This window comes from Pelecanus crispus, chromosome 10 (assembly GCF_030463565.1).
Source record: "Pelecanus crispus isolate bPelCri1 chromosome 10, bPelCri1.pri, whole genome shotgun sequence".
Taxonomy (NCBI): Eukaryota; Metazoa; Chordata; class Aves; order Pelecaniformes; family Pelecanidae; genus Pelecanus; species Pelecanus crispus.
The window spans coordinates 14,870,980-14,890,068 of record NC_134652.1 but is presented as its reverse complement, the minus strand read 5'-3'; the positions used below and the strand labels follow the sequence as shown (position 1 = coordinate 14,890,068).

The following is a 19,089-nucleotide window of genomic DNA, read 5'->3' as shown; positions in this document are numbered from 1 at the left end:
ATTTAAAAGTCACTCTTGGGCAAGACTTCAGCGGCCCTGAGGGACAGAATAGCTCTCCTGCAGCCCTGGCTGGAGGCAAGAAAATGTGATAATGTGCAGAAATGTATCTGGCTGCTCTTTGGAGCAGAGAACACGTTGTGAGTAGGGCTGTCATTGTAGTATTGAGAGCGTCTTGCTGAAACCATGTTTGGTATTTGCAGCGCTCCCTACAGCTGATGCAACATTTGCATTAGTGAAAACCTGTTACTGAAATAAAACATGGAAGGATTTAGCTCTTGCAAAGTTTTTCTTGGTAAACCCCACCTTTTAGTGGATGTGCCACTGATGGAATACCAAGGTTTCTAGTATCAGTGTGAAGGCAGAGGTGTTAGTCTGACATCTGCCTGGGGAACAAAGAAAGAAACTTCACCTTTCTTCCTGGGAGAAGACAGAAGAAAATACCCAGAAGATCTCAGTACACTGTGTCTTGCCACTTGATTGCAAGGTCAAGGGAACACACTACTAGCGTACTGTTCCAGGTTCCCCACTGCATCTTCAATAGGGCTTTTGCTCTTGTAATACGTGAAATAGCTGTGTAATTCCACCAGTCTGCATTCTCTAAGCGTTAAAAGTATCTCTCTACCTTTTTCTGAAATGGGAGGATGAATAGAGTTAAAAATAAAGTGGGAAAATTCTACACAAACTACATCCATGAGCAGAAAAAAAAGACTTATGTAGGAGATTTTCCAGTAAAATAATAGTAAGGACCAAAATTGAGGTCCCAGTCCTACCAGTCTTGCACATTGTTATTTATCAAGGGTGTTCACATACTAGTGGTACTATAAAGCCAAAGATCTGTAGTAGGTACATTAAGCAAAGATATGACTCTTTACAGGGTTAAGTTGCTATCCTTATCCAGTCTCAGTAACATCACGGCTGACTGACACTGCAGGAGCCCACGTGTTATGGGACGGACCTCTGTAAGCAGATGTTCGCATGAGCTCAGTACCCACAATTGTGCCAGATTTTTGAAAGAACCTTGATCCTATTTAGATAACAAAATCAATGGCCCTGATACATTGAGAGTGTTAAATGTGAAAATGGATATCGAACAGTTTATGAGATAGGGGAATTATTTTAGCTGATAGGCTTAAAAATCTGGCTCCTAACAAAGGGAAATCAAGTTGAGAGTTTTGAAAGGCATCTAAATGACTATGACTGTCAGGCGCCCAGTGCTCACTGGACTGAAATGTATGAGAAGTGCATAGCTCTCTTGAGCACCCTTAAATATGCCAGTTGAAGGCTGCAGCCGGATTTCAGCAGCTGTTCTAATCTTTTCCACTGTGTGCTGGAAGCTCTGGGACCTGTGGATGGATGGAACAACATTGAAAATCTGTGATTACTATTGGTAATTACCTGATCTTTATTAGTTGTCCTATTTATGCAGCAAATGTGTTACAAAAAGAAAAGGGGCTGTCAATGTGCTCCACATGACACTCAGCATATGGGCAAGTCAGTATGTTGCATAAGACTTTATCTCCCTTAGAAACTATGGCAGGAGGCTCACATATTTTGTCTTTTAGGTACAATGTTTAGTTAAGATCCTGGCATAGTCCTTTAGATGGGTATGGGTAAGGAAAGCCCATTAAAAAGGTGAAGATGATCAGACTATGTGAGCTGTGAACTGGACAGTAGTGGTTATTTACTGACAGCATCCTGTAAGCCAGCAAAAACAAAGTTTAAGTTGGATGGGTTCAAAGTGGGGAAAAAAAGGATAGCTCTGGAGTGCAGACTGAGTGGTTATACATTATTTTTGTTATGCTTGTGACATAGTCATTAAGAGCCTAGACAGGTAATGCAAGTAGCAGGGTGTGAGTGAAGCATTCTGGGGGAAGAAATCATGGTATTTATTCCTGTTTGCAGCCAGAAAACACTGGGTATTGCTCATTTGTTTCTTTTCTTCCTTAAAAGCAAAGTCTCCAGACTATGCAATACCACATTTACACTTCAAAGCAGCACGCATTTTCAGCCTGTGGAGCCTGGTTTCTGCAAGACTTCCACGAGCACGGTCGCAGTGCTCTGATGGAAACATTGTGCTTGCAGGCCTTTTGGGTTAAGATCTGAAAAAGTGCAATGGGACTATGTAATGTTGTGTTTAATTTTGAGGGGGAAAGGGATAAGACAGGGAGACAGAGAGTTAGTAAAATGGGTAGAGTCTTGCTTTTGTCTCCTTAGAAACAGGAACACTCCTCCCCACACTGGGACAATATGAGGAATGCCCTGGTCAAATCCCAAGAAGTTACTGGGTACCCTTCAGTGGCTGATGGACATTTTTCATAATCTGATGGAGTTCAGCCTGTTGTCATTATTTGAGTCCCAGGAATGGCCCTGTCCCTCTATCACCTCTCTCAAGAATAGACAGCATATTAAGAAATGTGTTATGAACACCTTAAACTGGTAGTTTCCTAACTTTCAGTGATCCAAAGTCAACAGTAATAAGGAAGCAACATGCTCTTTGGCATTACTTTACTTTTTTCTCCATCTCAGCTGTAGTTTGAGTCTGGGAGTCCTAGTATACTGCTTGCTAGCAATGGGTCGGGAATAGCTGCAGAACAGATTCATGGCAGCTACTCCCTGCTCTAGGCCACAGAGATGCCCTGGGGATTTACTTGCATCATAACAAATTCCCCTAGGCATGCTCAGAAGGGGAATACAGACAGCACACTGCTCTTTCCACCTGTTTTTTTTGTTGTGTTTTTTTTTCCCAATACTCTCTCTGTGGCCTGTGCAGTAATACGCAGGTCAACATAATCACTTTGTTATGAGAAAGAAATGTAGAAATAATACTTTTATAAAATAATTAAGGGGGAGAGTTAGTTGAAAATTTTCTGTATTTTTAGGGAGTATTGACATTGTATTTGGCCTTCAGCAGCACAGCTCTCCCCAGACAGCTGCCATTAAGAGAGATGAGCAAAAAGATGTGTGCTTAAAAGTTGGGACAGCCTCAGGAGATATCCCCTGAGAGTGGATTGCAATGTTCTGGGAAACCACCCTGTTCACCACAATAGACACGGAGAGCCAAAAGCATCTCTGAGGGCCACAGCTGCTGTATTTTGGTCACAGTTAGGACATTCTATAAAAGGGCAATTATGGATACAGATAACTACTCTCATAAAATTCATAAATACTGGATGGGTTCTCAAGAGACTACCTACTTCACCTTCCTGTTCTTAAAGAGCTCTAGTGATGGAGATGCCATAGTTTCTCTAGAAAGTCTGACTGCTTTAACAGTGCTTCACTATCTACATAATGTCTAACCTGAATACCTTAGGAGTCCGAAACCAACCCATGATTTCTTGTCTTATCCAGAACTTTCATGAAGAACAGATTGTTTCTGCTCTGCTTTTAGCAGCCTGTGAAAAGTGTTGCTGTCTTAAAATCATAGAATCATATGACATTTTAGGTTGGAAGGGACCCCTGGGAATTCTCTAATCCAACCTCCCGCTCAAAGCAGGGCTAACTTCCGAGTTAGCACAAGACCATGCCCAGCTGAGTTCTGAGTATTTCCAGGGAAAGAGGTACCACAGTGCCTCCAGGCTCCTGCTCTGGTCCTTAACCAGCCTCATATGACCCTGGATTGGCGCAACCTTTTCATAACAGGACAGCATTGTTGATTTATGATCATCTGGTGACCTCCAGCAATCCCCAGGCCTTTTTCTGTAGGACAGCTGTATTTGTAATTGAATGGACTAATTCCCTGTCCTGTATTTGGGTAGCTGATTATCTCTGCTTAAGTGCTGCATTTTGCATTTGATTGTATTGAATACCATCCCATTTATTTCTGATCCTATTTCCAGTTTGGCAAGACCATTTTGAATTTGTAATTCAAACCTTTAGCGTACTAGCAGCCCTTCCTGGCATGATGTTGTCTGTACATTCCATGATAATACTCTTTTCTACTGAAAGTATAATACTCTCTTTCCTTTTGTGGGTGAACATACAGGTTTGTTTATTTGCACCTCTCCCAGAGTGATGACAGAAGTACAGGGAAAGAGTCAATCTGCATTGCATTTTGCTAATAATTGGACTTTGCAAAGATAAAACAGCAAATGGAATTGATTCAAAATCCATTTAAAGGTGATTCCAGTGTGTTTGAGATTAAGCATGAGACAAGTTAGCAGCAGAGACCATTTATTCGTGGGCTTTACAGAGAGGAAGAATGTTTCTAAATCATTCTTTAAATTGATTTATTTAGAATTATTTAATGTTTTAAAATCATGGTTTGAAAGCTAGCTCTTGGTGGGAGCTCTGTGCACACAATGAGCATGTTTGGCCTTGAGCACATGTATCTGGTTTTAGTTAAGCCAAGCTGGCCACACTCATTCCACCCTGCACATGATCTCATTCCATGCTCCTTGTCATGGTATCTGCACACCATCCAGCAATATATTAACAGCGTGAGTAATGTGTCTTATGTTGATTATTCTGTCACCAAGGGAGAAGTGTGTCTTGTCTGGTAGGGAACCCAGATTGTCTTAAACAAAGCTCTATACTTATGCTGGAGAAGTCAAGAGCTGTGCCTTGTGTTAGGAGAAAGAATTGGGAAGGTGTGTGCTGGCCCTTGGGTCTTGGGTAAGGCCCTTTTGGGACTCAGACCAGCCACAACCAGAGAAGACTGTGGTTTCTGCGCTGACGAGCTTGCCTTGCACTGTGGAAAGGCTGTTTGCACTGCTGCCAGCATGCTTCATCAGTTCATACTCAGTGACACCTCCAAATTCTCTTATTAGCCTGGATAAAAATGCTCTTAATAGTCTTTATTTTGCATTTAATGAAATGACCAGGTTGGTGTTAGAAATGCAATGTGCTGTGTGTCAGTCGAATGGAAGAAATGTCTCCAGGCTGCAGGGAGGAGGGGGAAGGCTTGAAAAACTTGTTCAGCTGCTCAGTGTTCATATTTGTTCCGTGTGCAGTGAACAAGCTGAAATCTGTGCCCCTGCTGGGCCTGTTTACAGTGTGTGTTACCCACAGGGCAAGTTTTCTGCTATGGTCATCTGTCAGATTGGAGGGGAAGGGCCGTTGCTAGCGGCTGCCATTAGAGGCTGTATCATTCTCTTTGCATATTTTCTGAGCTAAACTCCAGCCTTAGCTCCTGTCTGTGTGATAAAGGAAGTGCCTCTCTACAGCATCTCAAGTGTGAGAGCCCTAAAGCCCTTTAGAGAGGCTAATTCAACTTCAGATTTTGCCTGTGAGCAAAGTGCTCCTCATTTGAAGAGGGGTAAAACTGAGGGACTGAATGCTGAAGTGAATTACTTACTCTCTTGTACGCAGTCCTGAGAACAGATTTTGACCCAAACATGCCCCCCCCCCCCCCCCCCAGTTCCCATGCTACACGAAGCTGCTCAGTCCTGTTCTGCTAAAAAGTGCAGGAGAATCTGGCATTGGTGGCTGCTGCTGTGCTTTTGCTTTTTTTTGCCCAATCCACAGTTGGCACTTGGAGTCCCTGCTTCCCAGGTGTGGTCTTCCTTGGCTCGGTAACCTCTCTGCAAATAGCAACTGAAGGACCTTTCTGGTGCCCAGGGTTTTTCCTGGCCTCCTACTGCTGCTTTTTCTCTGGAGAGTAGTCTCCGACTCATCGAGGACACTGCGGATCCAAACCCTCTGTGTCTCTCAACTCCTTATATGGTAACATGAAGAAGTCTTAGTATTTTAATTCTGATTTGGAGTTACCCTGGTTGTCTTCATAGCTGGGGAACTAGAAACTTTAACTTTAAAATCACAGGCAAACTAGTTCTTACCACAAAGAACCATACCCTGGTTCATGCACTTGTATGCCACTGTCTCACCACTGTCTTACTGAAGACCAGGCTGCATCTTTAACAATGAAATTCCCCTACAAAACTTTTGCAGCAGCTAGAGTTTTAAGCATTCCCATTTTTTTTTCCCTTCTGGAAGGGGCTTTAAGAGACTTATTATTATAACAGCAAAAGAAAGAGGCTAAGACAAGAGGGAGGGTGCCAAGCAGGCTGTAGGGCAGAGCTGGCTTTTCTGGCACTAACACAGAGGTAATGGTGGGCAGTGAGAGCCGGAGGTGGTGGAGCTGGCGATGCCTAGAAGGGACTTGAAGGAGCTCTGCACTCTTGAGCCATCACATCCAGACATGCAGAAAGCAGCGAAATCGTTCCTGTGTGAGAGGGAGAGGTGTCCTTATTCATCCCAGAGCCAAATGCATTTTGTCTCTTGGCTGGCCTGAAGAGGTTTCTACCCAGATTTCTGTCCTCACCTGCTATCCCTGCCTCTGACAGAGGCCACCCTACAACAGAGCAGTGAGCAGAGCTAAGTTTTCCTGATTGCCAAAACTTTGTGTTTGTGTCTGGGAAGTCCTTGAATGACTTTGCATGAATTTGTCAGAGCCTGAGATGATGCATCTTTGCGCTGGGTTAGCGTAGAGTGCTTTGACAAGGTGATACGGTCTTGTGCTGGAGTCCAGCCCACCCTGCTGCAGGCTGTGTCCTCTGCTGGCTACAAGCCCATTGCTGGATATAGTACTGAGGGTGCACATGAGCATGAAACCATAAGGAAAGTAACTGCACTTAATGACTTGAGACATATTTAAGGGCAGAAACAAAGGTTTATGATGACTAAAGGAGCTCCAGCAAATTTCAGGGGCTGTGGGAGCTCTATGTCTCTTCAGGGCCAGCTGCTAGCATTTAAAAAGGCATATGAGGGTTTTTTTCCCCCTTTATCTCTTCCCTAGATTTCATGCTGATGAGACACAAATCCTGACAAGTGCTGAGAGCTGCACCCCCTGCCAAATATCCTCAGTGCCTCGTCAGCCCCAATTTTTGAAAGTAATTGTGGGTGTCTTTTCTCATGGTGCAGGTTCCACCATATTAGCTGAGCGGCTGGGGCTGTCCACACCAAGCTCGCCCACATCAACACCCAATTCCCCCACTGTCCTCTGCAGCGGCGTCTCTGACCCCATATTGTCTACATGTGGCTCTGGCCCCCTCTGCAGCTCTATCAGTGGTAAGTGTGGTGGGATTTCCCCCCCCCCCCCCCCCGCCTTTCTTTTGCCTCCCTCTGCCCGCTCCTGCACTGCCTCCTTTCAAGGTCTCAGGCTTGTCTCCCAGAAGGACTCTAAAACCACAATAATCAACAGAGTCTCCTGTCAGCTCCCTCCGGGAGGGAGAGCCTCTGCAAAGTCTATTTTCAGTCTGTTTTACGTGGAAGCCACTTAGATGCCTAGACAGCAATATTTCTCCAACCCTTTTCATCATGAAAGGTCCCAAGGGAGGCAGCAGGGTTTCTGTTATGTGCATGGCCCTGTGACGCACAGCTCCTTCTGGAGAGCTGTGTGGCAGTGACACGTTGCACGCTAGGTTAGACTGCAGTTATGGGTGTGCCTACTGCCCTCCTTTCCCTCTCCACACACACCTACAGTACCCTCTTCAGAAAAAGGCAGTATTAGTATTTCTAATATGCCAATGAATACCAGTGAGATTTACATGCAGTAGAAAATGATAGGCTGTTCTGCAGCATTTTTAAAACTCCAGGGACCTGCATGATCCCAAGGCATTGATGATGGGATATATAACTTAGCAAGTCCTTGTGACTCTTGTCCAAACCAAGAGTGTTTTTTGCTGAAGGTACCTATCAGTGTCAAGTCTAATCACTGGTGACTGGGTTTTGGGGGAAAAAAATAGAAATTTTCTCATTATCTTGCTACCTCATCTGGCTTCATTGGGGAAGCCTCATTATGGGTGTGCCACGAGCATAATTACTGCAGCCCCTCATAGCTCTCAAAGCAATATACCCACTATGAGCCAGATGCTGTCCATGCGGGTACCACCCCACCCCTGTCCTGAAGGATCCACACAGGGCAATTTGTAGCCAGGCATTGTGGTCCCACATCCCTGGATCGACCCTAGAGATGAAGCATTGCTTATCTTGGGAGCTGCTGCCACCGTGTGCCACCTGGCCTCTCCCTTTTCAAAGCAGATGGCTTGATCCACCCCTCCTGATTTTTCCTCCTTTGTTAATGTTTAGACAGTGGTTTGAAAATGTGAAAGTGCTCTTTGTTCCAGCTGCGTGGGAACAGCTGCCTCTTGGTTTGCACCACGTAGGCAGCAGATCCCAGCAGATGCTGCCTTTCTGCTGCCCTGAGCCTTGGCACATGAACCAGGGCTCAGCGAGCGGGACAGTAGGTCACAGGAACGACCGCTGATCCTGGAGCATCCATTTCTGCTAGGGCATAGCTCCTCCCTGTGTAGCTGGCTTCAGGGCAGAAATTACCCTGGGATGTCACGAAGCCTTTTAAGCAGCATGAATGACCCTGTTCTTTGTGTTTCAGGCACACCTCCCAACTCTCCCATCAGCTTGCCTGAGTCACCCATCTCCCCGTCCGTCTCAGGGCCCTGGGGAGATGAATGCACCATCTGCTACGAGAACATGGTAGACACGGTCATTTACTCCTGTGGACACATGTGTCTCTGCTATTCGTGTGGGCTGAAGCTCAAGAAGATGGCCAACGCTTGCTGCCCCATTTGCAGACGGGCCATCAAAGATATCATCAAAACATACCGCAGCACTTAGAGCAGCAGCAGATGCTGTGGTGGGGACTGGGCAGGTGGGGAGGAAGCTGTGAAACAACACAGGTCTTGGTCTCTATTCATCATCCAGGAGATTCAAAAACCATCACCCACCGCCACCCTGACCCCCTCTTCCATGGACAACAGATGAGACAAGCTTAGATGCTACTCTTCTATCCTCCAAGCAAGCCCTGGGGCTGAACTCCAGTGTGTCAGGGAAGTTGCGATGGACTACTCTCCCTTGTGGATTTTAAACTTTATCTCAAAAAAAAAAAAACCAAACCCCAAACAGCTGGTGCAATCATCCCTTTTTTACACCAGGCACAGCGGAGGGGACTCTCCAATGTTTAGCAGGGACAGCAAGCAGTAAAAGGTTCAGTGCTACACATCTCCTTCCAGAAACATCCCGTGTGCAGAGGACAGCTTAGCAGAAGAGGAGAAACAAGCAACGTGTTTCCACGTACAACCAGCCTGACCATGGAAAGCCCCTTAGAAAGGATGGAGCGAGGCAAGCTTTGACCCAGCAAATGAGGTGCAGCAAGCGCATTCACGGCAGAAAGGCTGGGGCCAGTGCAGAAAAGGACTCAGGATTTGTGACGCAAAAACCCATGCCATGTCCACAGGCAGAAGAGCAGCCCCGTGGCTGTCCCCCCAGTCCTCCCTCGCTGTTGCCTGGTGGAAGCACTCATGGTGGGTTTGGCAGCCAACACTGGCACTGGCCTTGATCCTTCCCAGCAGCATCCAGCCAACTCCTGTCGCCATCCTGTTGCATGATGAGCAGCTCTCAAACCCCACCACCACCGATTTGCTGTGGCTTGCCCCGAATGGTCTCCACGCAGCATGAGGGATTTGGCAACATCTCTGCCCCCATGGGCCTGCGGGAGAGGGAGATGTGTCTCCCTTGTCTTTCCTCCCCCTACCATCCAGACAAAAGATAAAAGAAACAAAAACCCCAACCCCACTGGGGAAGAATGTAAAAACCCATATGTCTGCAGGTTTCATTTACTGGTAACTTTATCACTGTGCTTTAAGACAAAACCAGCCAGGTGGTACTCAGCCCTTCACAGCCAGCCCGCTGGCAGGACATGGCTATCCTTACATGTTAGGAAGAGAGGAAAGAAAGAAAAAAAAAAAAAAAATAGCTTGAGGGGTTTGGTTTGCTTAGATTTATTTAAATAAATCCCCTTCCCTCCTGCCCCTGCTGGAAACTCCGCTGTCCCCATGGTGGGCATCTGCAATGGCCACCCCCATGGTTGCTGTGACAACCACTGCTCCTGCATGGCTGCCGGCCTGGCCCAGGGCTGCCGGCTCTTGGGCCCGGGCAGGGTGGCTCTGCAGCAGCAGGAGCTGCCTGTCTCCCCTCCGGCCCCATCCTGCTGCCTTCCAGGGCCATGTGGGAGGAAGAGACAGTGTCTGGGCCCTGAGGGGTGATCAAGGCTGGGGCACAGCACCGGTGGCATTCACCCCGCCATGTTGCCCACCAGACCAGGCCGGGGAAGGTCATGGAGTTGCACCCGCTCCTGCTGAGCCTTTTCCTGTGCCGCAGCATATGGCTGCTGATAGGACATGGGGAACAGCGTGGCATAGGGATAAAAGCATTTAATACACAGAGCTGCTTGCTGCAGCGGGCATCATGCCCAGGCAGCAGGTGGGTGAAGGAGCACTCACAGAGGCTGCTCCCAAGAGCACCTGGAAAACATGTCCTCACCCTGTCCTCTCGAGGAAATGAAAAAAGAGGCTACTAGCTGGAGAACGCATTGTAGAGCCTTTCTCAAAGGCACCGCCATCACTGCAGCCTACCACGGGGGTCTGCAGCCACCCCCAGCGGGCAGTACTAACTTGAATGCTGATATTCTGGTTACAGGGATTTACGTTATTTATTTGCATACCTCTCACGTACACCCCTAACCCAGCCCTGCCCTGCCCTCCAGGCTGGCTGCCAAAAGCCCCGGAGCGCCGTGTGCCCAGAGGCCCTCTCTGAGGGGGTGGGAGGAGGCTGGGTTGGCACGAGTCCGGGGGGGTCACAGCAGCCATGCCAGGAGCACGGCCAGCCTGCAGGCATACAGCCGGCCTCCAGCTTGCCTGAGGACAGAGCTGTGACCGGCAGACACAGGGAGCCTGTTTCAGCAGTTAGACAGACTCCTGGGCAAAGATTTCAGAGAGAAGGAACCTAAGGGTTAGGAAGGTGTCAAAACTGTGGATGTGGGGAAACGTGCAATAAGCAGCCTCCCGAGCCTTCACCGTGCCAGTGGGACTGGTTCCCCTCCACACAGGGCAAGTCAAGGGGTACATTTTATTTTTCAAGAAACTCCATCCATGGGTACCAGTGCAGTGGTGTGAATTCCCTTTTCACCTTTCAAATTCAAGTGTTTTAATATATAACTGTGTTTGTTTTACTGTGGACCAAACTCTAGGAGTTAGCAGAAGCTAAAAGCATCCCCCAGCATCCGAGCTCAAAAATTGGGGTTAAGTCCTGCTCGCGGCATCAGCTGTCCTCCGGTTATGAGCAGGGAGGAGGAGAGCAAGGCTCTCTCCAGGGAGAAAAAAAACAGCAAAAGCAGTAACAGTAACAACAATCCTAACCTTTTGTTTTGTTTGACTGATGTAGGTTCCCACGTACCTCTGTGTTCTTGTGTCATTTGCATTTCATTGCTTTACTTTAAGATGTTTTGTGTTCTGTTTAAAGAGAAGAATAAGTCATTGTGAAAAATTGGATAACTGTGATTGTGAATAAAGTTGATTTAGGTATCCTGCAGCAGCATGAGCAGCTGAGTATTTACCATTTCCACAAGCGTAGCAAAAGACAACGAGCAGTGCCGTGGCGAGAGGCTGAGGTAAGAGCAATGGTGGCATAAGAGCTTCTTCCCTGGGGGGAGCTGGGTGGCCAAAGCTCAGGCTTTCCTTCAGTGCTTGAGGATGAGGGGGTATTGACAGCTAGGCCCCTGATGGACCCCATACACACATAAGGAATAAAGCAAGCCACGAAAGTAAAAGTGAGGGCTAACCATGTTCCTGCAGCTTAAGCCCCATGCTCCTGAGCCTCTTCACACCCTCCCCAGAGAGAAGCCACAGCTTCTTTCCTCTCATTGCCTTGTTTGCACAGTCTCTCCTGAGTGCCTGTAACCACAAAAAAAAAAAAAGACCTTACCGGCTCAAGAAGGAGAAAGCGTGCTGTGAGGAAACCCAGGACCATGCTGCTCAGCCTGGTAGGGGCCAGGTAAGGGGCTGGAGCTAGGCAGAGCAGTAGCAATACAGCTGGGTGCCCCCCCAGCAGCTCTGTGGAGACAAGACAGGCAGGAGAATCCCAGCCCTGAACTGAGCAACATGTTGAGAAGGCCCACTGACAAGCTGTGGTCTGGCCAAGTGAGATGCTGAGGCAAGATGCAGCTGCTTCCTCAGCATGTAGCAAGGGACATAGGGACCCAAAGGGGGTTTGGATTCTCCAGAGTGATTCCAGTTCCCCCCAAACCCAACAGCTCCTCTGCTGCAGGGATCTGCTCAGGAGCACACCTACAGCACAGCCATGTGAGATTTCTTCCTCATCCTTTTGCTTAATTATTCAGCAGATGAAAAACTGGCTGGATCACTCTCTCTGATTATCACAGGACGTATTTGAGTTGGCATCTTCTCTCTCAGTGTGGGTGCTCCATCTGGTAAGGCATAGGGGTATCCCAGGAGAGGTGTCCTCAGCCTCTTCAGCTGAAGCTATTCCACTCTAACAGCTCCCCAGAGGCCTACAACTTTCCAAGCTGGGTAAAGCAAAACCACTTCTGCAACCCAGCTTTCTCCAGCACCACCCTGAGGAGCTCTTAGCTGTTGGGACAAGGCAAGTCTGCACACCCCTGTGCTGCACTCCAAAAGCTGTGCCCAGCTCCTGCTTTCCCGGGGACAGGAGGACTCTAGTGGGTCTGGACAGCCCTCCCTGGCCACATCCCAGCCATGGGGAGCTTCCTCATCTGCTCAGGAGCTGCACAAGACAGACTGCCCCTAGAAACGGGGGACACTGACCTGCCAGACAGCCCCTGCCAGATGTGCTGAGCCCAAGCACTGCCACATGTTAGGACAAGTGAAGTGCTAACACTCTGGGACAAACTCAGACCTTTCCCTCCCCTGGCATCAGCAAGAGGGACCAGGGCAGGTACCCCCATGCTTCCCCTCTGACAGCCCAGCCTGTTCATTCCCTCCTGCAGCTGCCGTGTGCAATAGCCCCAGTGAGCTTTGCACACACCCCCCCCCCCCCCCCCCCCCCCCCCCGTCTGCTGAGCATCGCTGAAGTCCCCCTGCCCCGACCCCCCTCCCCAGGCCATCCCCATCAGCTCACCAAATGCAAACCAGATTTGCAATTTCACCATCGCTCCCAAGCTCTTCTCCTCCAAGACCAAGCGTGGCGCAGCGCAGACCTACCCCAGCGACGGGGCATCGCACGCCCGCCGCCCTCCCGCTGCTTCAGGCGGGGCCATCCCCAGGCTTTGCCCGGGCGCCGGCACAGCCCCGGGCCGAGCCCACGGACCGCGCTGGGGGGCCAGGAGGAGCTGGAGGAAGGAAGGAAGGAGGGAAGGAGAGAGGGAGGAAGATGCTGCGAAAGCAGTCCAGGAGCGGCAGAGCCGGTCCAGCATCGCCACCTGGTGCTCCGTACCGGCACGGCACACAGCCTCTAGGGGCTTTTTTTTTTTTTTTTTTTTCCCCCCCTTCCTTCCTTCCCCCCGGTTGATTTTACAACAATACTACAAATACACGTAAGTAGGACCGGAGAAACTTACTCTGAGCGCAGCACAGCTCTGGTGGTGGCTCTCGGAGGAAAAATGAGGAATGAAGGGAGCAACTAACAGTGGGTTACAACATAGGTGGGGATACATGAGTATATGGTGATTGCACCAGTCCAGAAAAACCCTTTCAACCCTAAGCTGGCTGGCTCACTCTGCACACAGGGCAAGAGTTCCCAGGCACGCTTGTCACTAAGTTTGTGCCTTAAAATGCCGAGGACTGTGTGCTGCCTCAGATCGAATTCCTGGCATCCTTCAGAGGGCTGGGATGCCCAAGCAGGACTCCTCCTGCATCACCTGCCTACGTACCAGAACGGAGGAACATCTCATGGGCACTGTTAGCAAACACGGTGCCTCTGATGAGAGCTGGCTCATCTCAGGGCCTGGGTGAGTCTCATTTCTCTGCAGGATGTTTGTGAAGTGCCACATCACGGAGCAAAGACATAGCCCCATGCTAAAATGAGGGATGCGTTCATGCGAGGTCATTCTCTGCTGCAGGAACAAGAAGTTGGGGAGGGTCAACACCCCTCTGCAGTCCTGCTTTCCAAGGTGGAAGCCACGCACCAGGCATGACCCCTTTTATCTGCAGATTTGCAAACTGCTAGCAGACAACAAGGAAGCGGACACTACTTCATAGAGGGCTCCTACAGCCAAGTTGGGGCCTGAAGTGATAGAGAACAACCTTGTTTCCTCTCTACTATTACATCCCCTATTACAACCCACTCCCCCATCATATCCCCTAATCCACTGCTCTCTGCATGCCCGAGAGATGTCCCGCATAAGGAGTGAGGATCCATTAGGAGAAACTCTTCAGTTTTACCTGTCTGCTGCTTCACACAGCAAAGAACAACTACTTGTTGAGCTATTTGGGGCCTCCCACCTTCAAAGCTGGGTAAGAGGAGTCAGCAGATCAGACGTTAATATCCTGTCTTCAAGCACAGCCTGCTCTGCAGCCTGCACACAGGGGTGTTAAGGGCTTATCCCAACTTGTGGAGCCACCCTTTTATCACAGAACCCAAGGGCCACTCATGTAAAAGGATGTTTTTCTTCTTATTTTGGATCTGATGCGACATCCCTCTCCAAAAAACATCCTGACAGAGTATTTTAAACCTTAAGGCCTTGCTCAACACAGACAAAAAGGTCTTCATGTTTGAGGGCAGAGGCGAGCAGTCCATAAAACTTGGTGGATTAGAAAAGAGACAAAAATACAGCATACAATAACAACTCAGGGCCAGGGGACAAGAGAACCTCTTTTATCCATTTAAGCCTAAGCTGAAATTTGCAATTGTATGTACACATAAGCTGTAAATTATTCTGGGAAAGCTAAATTCAGTGGTTTGACAAATACAAGTGGAACTAAAACAGTACTGAAAAAAATTGAAAAAAACCAAAATAAACCAACTGGATCACAATTAAAAAGGTCAAAAATTTATTTTTCCTTAGGGCATAAGAGGCAATGTAAACAAAATACAAACAAACAAACAAAAAAAATCACAAGTCAATTCTTACAGTCTGCAAGCATTTGAAGATAGAGTACCCTTTTCCCACCTCCCCCCAGAACACTGCAAGCCTGCTCAAATGTTAACAAGCAACAATTCTGGACCCTGAAGGTCCAGTGAGTTTTGCCATGTCCCAAGTTGGGACTAAATTTCTCATGTAAGAAGGACACTGCATCTGTTTTATCAAACACTTAAAAAGAAGTCCAACAAAATATAAATATTACAGACAAAGATCAGATTTAGCACCACCTTTGGTCCAAGCACTCAGTGAATTGGGAGATGACAGGTACAGTCTGTTTAGCAAGTCCTTTCTGCCTGAGTCTTTGAAAACATTAGAGGTTCACATTGCAAGAACTTGTAATAACTGAGAAAAGAGCCCTCAAACTCTGGCAGTCCCTCACAACCTCCCCTGGCCCCGCGCGCACGGAGAGGAGAGCATCATTGCTGTGCAGCAGTGCACAGCACCAGCGAACATCACTCAAAGTGCTTGGCAGAGCTGAGCTCAGCCCTCTGGGACAGGGCAAACACTGTGCCAAGGGCCTGATCCTGCTTTGGCCTGGCAGAGCTCTGACTTCAGGCATGGCTGAAGAACAGGAAGGGCAATGACAGTGTGCATCCTGATTTCCCTTTCCGCCAGCACCTGCCACCCTCCAAAGCCCAGCAGACTGCAGCACCTGCGTGCTGTCAGGGTGTGTGATGGCAGATGCCTGGAAGAAGCTGAAGTTGTCTAAATGCAAGTTATTTCAGCATATCTGGAACACGCAAATCAGGAGCTCTTACCGAGCATAATTTACTCCAGGCTCTTTTTAGGCTCATCTTCTCCAATACACATATGCCATCACAGATGCATGGCTATGAATTTTTGCAGAGGTTGTGTGCACTAGTGTGGGCCAGGATACAGTCACAAGGATCTGTGACAATCCTAGGAGAAAAACTAAGTTCATAAAGCACCTGGCAGTATTTTACATTTATTGCAACTTGCTCCTATACAAGCGTCCGGAGCCCAATTTGTCTTGTCTTTTCCTCCAGGAGCTTTTGAGCGGTCTTAATTAACTATTATTAAATGCTGTTCAATTCCAAGATAATACCAGCTCTAATAAATGCCGAGATAAAAAAAGATAAATGCTGAGATCTACTTTTAGGCACAGCAATCTGAAGTTTTTGCTCTGCATCTTCACATGCACAATTGCCTGAGACAATTTGTGTTTCTCACTCCCCCTTGAGTGACCCATGCAGTTTTCACCTTTACAGGCACAGACACAATTAAAATCCTCCAAACAAACATTTTTTTTCACTTCACTCTTTCAGAATGTGTTGCTTCAGGGAAAACCCCCAAACCTCAATTGCTTTACATTGTTTTGCAGTTCTCCAAGCAAGCACTTGGGAACAGCACGTGGCCGTTCAGCAGTCATGGAGAAGAGGGCAGCACCCCAAGTGCGGCCCCTGTCCCACACAGGGCAACAAAATCCTGACCCAGTCACCCATGCCTGTGACATGAGCAGACACAGGCTGAATCAAACCCCCATTTACTGCACCTGGCCCTACGACATAACTGCAAGGACCGCTCTGAAACCAGTTCTGGACAGGGCACTGAAGTCAAGTAAAGTCTGCAAGTGTGGATTAGGGGGAAGATAATGTTTTGCACAACTGTCTCTCCCCCACTGACAAATCTAGAGCAATGAAAACATTGTGCTATGATCATTTCATTAATTCTCACTGGCACAGAAACACACTTCCATCGTCCCAGTCCCAGTACCAGGCCCACAGTACCGTACGTATCAGCTAAATCATCACAGGTCCCCGGCTGATCTGTGCTAAAGCTTGAGGGACATTTCTACAGGGTCACTTGGCAAAAAGGAGAGCTATGTTTTCCCCACTGATAATACATCTTTTGTGTTGGCCCATAGAGAAGTTACTCATCTTTGTAAACTAGTACTCTGATCTGCATCAAATCTACCATGTTTACATGCAGACTCAGGGACCGGTCACAAAAAGGTCTTCTGTTTTGTGCCAGTCTAGACAGATTGGGGCATCTGACCCTTCATTAATAATAACTCTTGCCATCAATGGCAAAAGGTAAAGGTTAAGGGCAAAAAATGTTATTTTTCTGGGTTTCAATTTTACTGGGATGACTAAGGAAGGCAAAATTTTCTATCATGCACATGATTTCCTTCTCTAGGAAAGCATCTCAGAGACCCAAGCACATCTGGACCCTTGCAGGAGCTGTTCACTGTACAAACAGTTTTATCCAACTGGTCACCATCTCAAGTTCATGAAACAAAAATTGGACAATGCATGAGGCTGCAGCTACTATTTCTGTCTCTAGCTCACATTTGCTATAGGTACATTAAGGAGCAATGCCGTGAATGCCAAAATACCTGTCAGCTCTGAAAGACTCAATACTTGGCCAAAAGCTCTAATATCTACATGATGAACGATATTCACTCCACTACCTTCGGTGGAGCTGGATCAGAGGCCACAAGAAAATATGGTCCAAAGATGTTACCACAAAAAGGGTTTCCCCAGACTCTTTTTCTTCCTCTCTTGGCTTAACTTGCAACCCAAAACAAACTGAATGGACTCCCGCCCGTAAACTCTCTTAAAAAGGAAAAAAAAAAAAAAAAAAGCTCTCAGTTATTCCTTCTCACATATACTGCAACAGAAACCACACCAACTTCTAGACCTTTCCCCAAGCAGAACAGACAGAATGGTTCCCATGTTAAAGAAAACAAACAAAAACAGACAAAAAAAGTGTCACCAACTTGACCACACACACTAAGACCAGCCACACATTTCTCTATCTCTGGTCACCGACATACTCTCCCAAGCTCCCACCAGGTACATTCCCACCACCTAACCATTAGAAAATGGAGTGCTACACCAACACAGAAATGACAACAGCATCTAATATTCAAGGTCACATTAAGAACATCAACCACCCAGGAAACCCACTGCAAAACCTCACTTAGACCAGGCCTAGATCGATTTTTTTCTTTTTTTTGTCAAATACAAATTTGGGACAGCAAACCCACAGGGGTTTGCAGTCCAGACACATGCAATTGCTCTGCTAACAGAGGGAAGCACAACTACTCAGATTTCAGCCTTCATTCAACAACAGGTTTAGGCTCCCAATAACTGACTACCCACCATTTCCAGAGACAATTTGGGCTAATTAACAGCTCTGGAAACAGCTACAGATGTACGCATCCAACTGAGCTGCTTTCAACACCCACCTTGAGTTATCTGCATCTGAACTTTAGCCTAAGCACCAATCAACTGAACTGCTGGCACGACTTCTCCTGACATGAAATTTGATATAACTGAGGCAGCTCATCTGCTTGATTGTCCCCAAACGTTGCAAGCAGAGTAAGGATCACTGCTGTCTGCAATTAAATCTGCAATAAAGGAACAGCACTGATGTAATGTGAAGTTAGCCAGACAGCAGAAATGCACCTACTCTGTGCACTATTAACCCCGCAATACTCAGTTTGGACCCTCAGTACAAAAAAGTCATTGTAATGCTACATGCACTTTGCTTTTGCAATACTCCACGTTTGAACTCACCGTGAGTAATGAGCAAGTCTTTTCAGCAAGCCTATTCAGCATGCTGCAGAAAAATTCCTTCTAGAGACTGGAAACAATTATAACTTCCCCCTCCACCCCCGAGAAAATCCAAGACAGGAAATAGTTAAGTCAGCTATTGAGTGAAATATTTCACTTTTTAAAAGGTTTATTTTTAATTCCTTTTTTATTTGCTCTAGTCTACTAATTATTACAGGCTAAGTTCCAGTGACTGCACTATTCTCTTCTTAGGGGATGGAAACAAACTGAGCCTGGATGCTCGGGGTACCCAGAGTCAGAACAGAATCTGGTGCCCCCCCCAGTCTAAACCTCAAAGGCGATGATGGGATTTTGTTTATTTATTACCACTTCCCTGGTGACCCAGAAGCAGTTCAAGAGCAAGCTCTCAAACCACAAAAGAACTGTTTGTACAGAGAAAGCTGCCATGTCGCTTAAATTTCAGACATCAAATACAGAGTCACTAACACAGCTTTGAAGGGGAATATCTGGAGAAGCCTTAAATATTTATTTTAATATTAATGTTATATTTTAAAAATTCTCCTACAGTGCCAAGTGATTCTCCCTCCTCTCTGTTCTTCTCCTCCACCAAGCAGGGACCAAGACAGAGAGGTACCATTGTAACCAAATAACCCCGAGCATCAGGGAAAGATCACTAAACCAAACATTTTCCCAGCAAAG

The 19,089-nt window shown here is 47.3% G+C and overlaps 1 protein-coding gene across 2 annotated transcripts in view; it reads left to right on the top strand.

Moving 5' to 3' along the window:
• Positions 1–8,616, top strand: part of NEURL1 (neuralized E3 ubiquitin protein ligase 1) — a 169,129-nt gene extending 160,513 nt beyond the window's left edge. For both annotated transcript variants that reach the window (XM_075717826.1, XM_075717825.1), the window contains 2 exons: positions 6,859–7,005; positions 8,330–8,616. In XM_075717826.1, coding sequence (XP_075573941.1) covers positions 6,859–7,005; positions 8,330–8,571 — 389 coding nt within the window. In that variant the 3' untranslated portion in view covers positions 8,572–8,616. The remainder of the gene's footprint in view (positions 1–6,858; positions 7,006–8,329) is intronic.
• Positions 8,617–19,089: the final 10,473 nt, after the last annotated feature.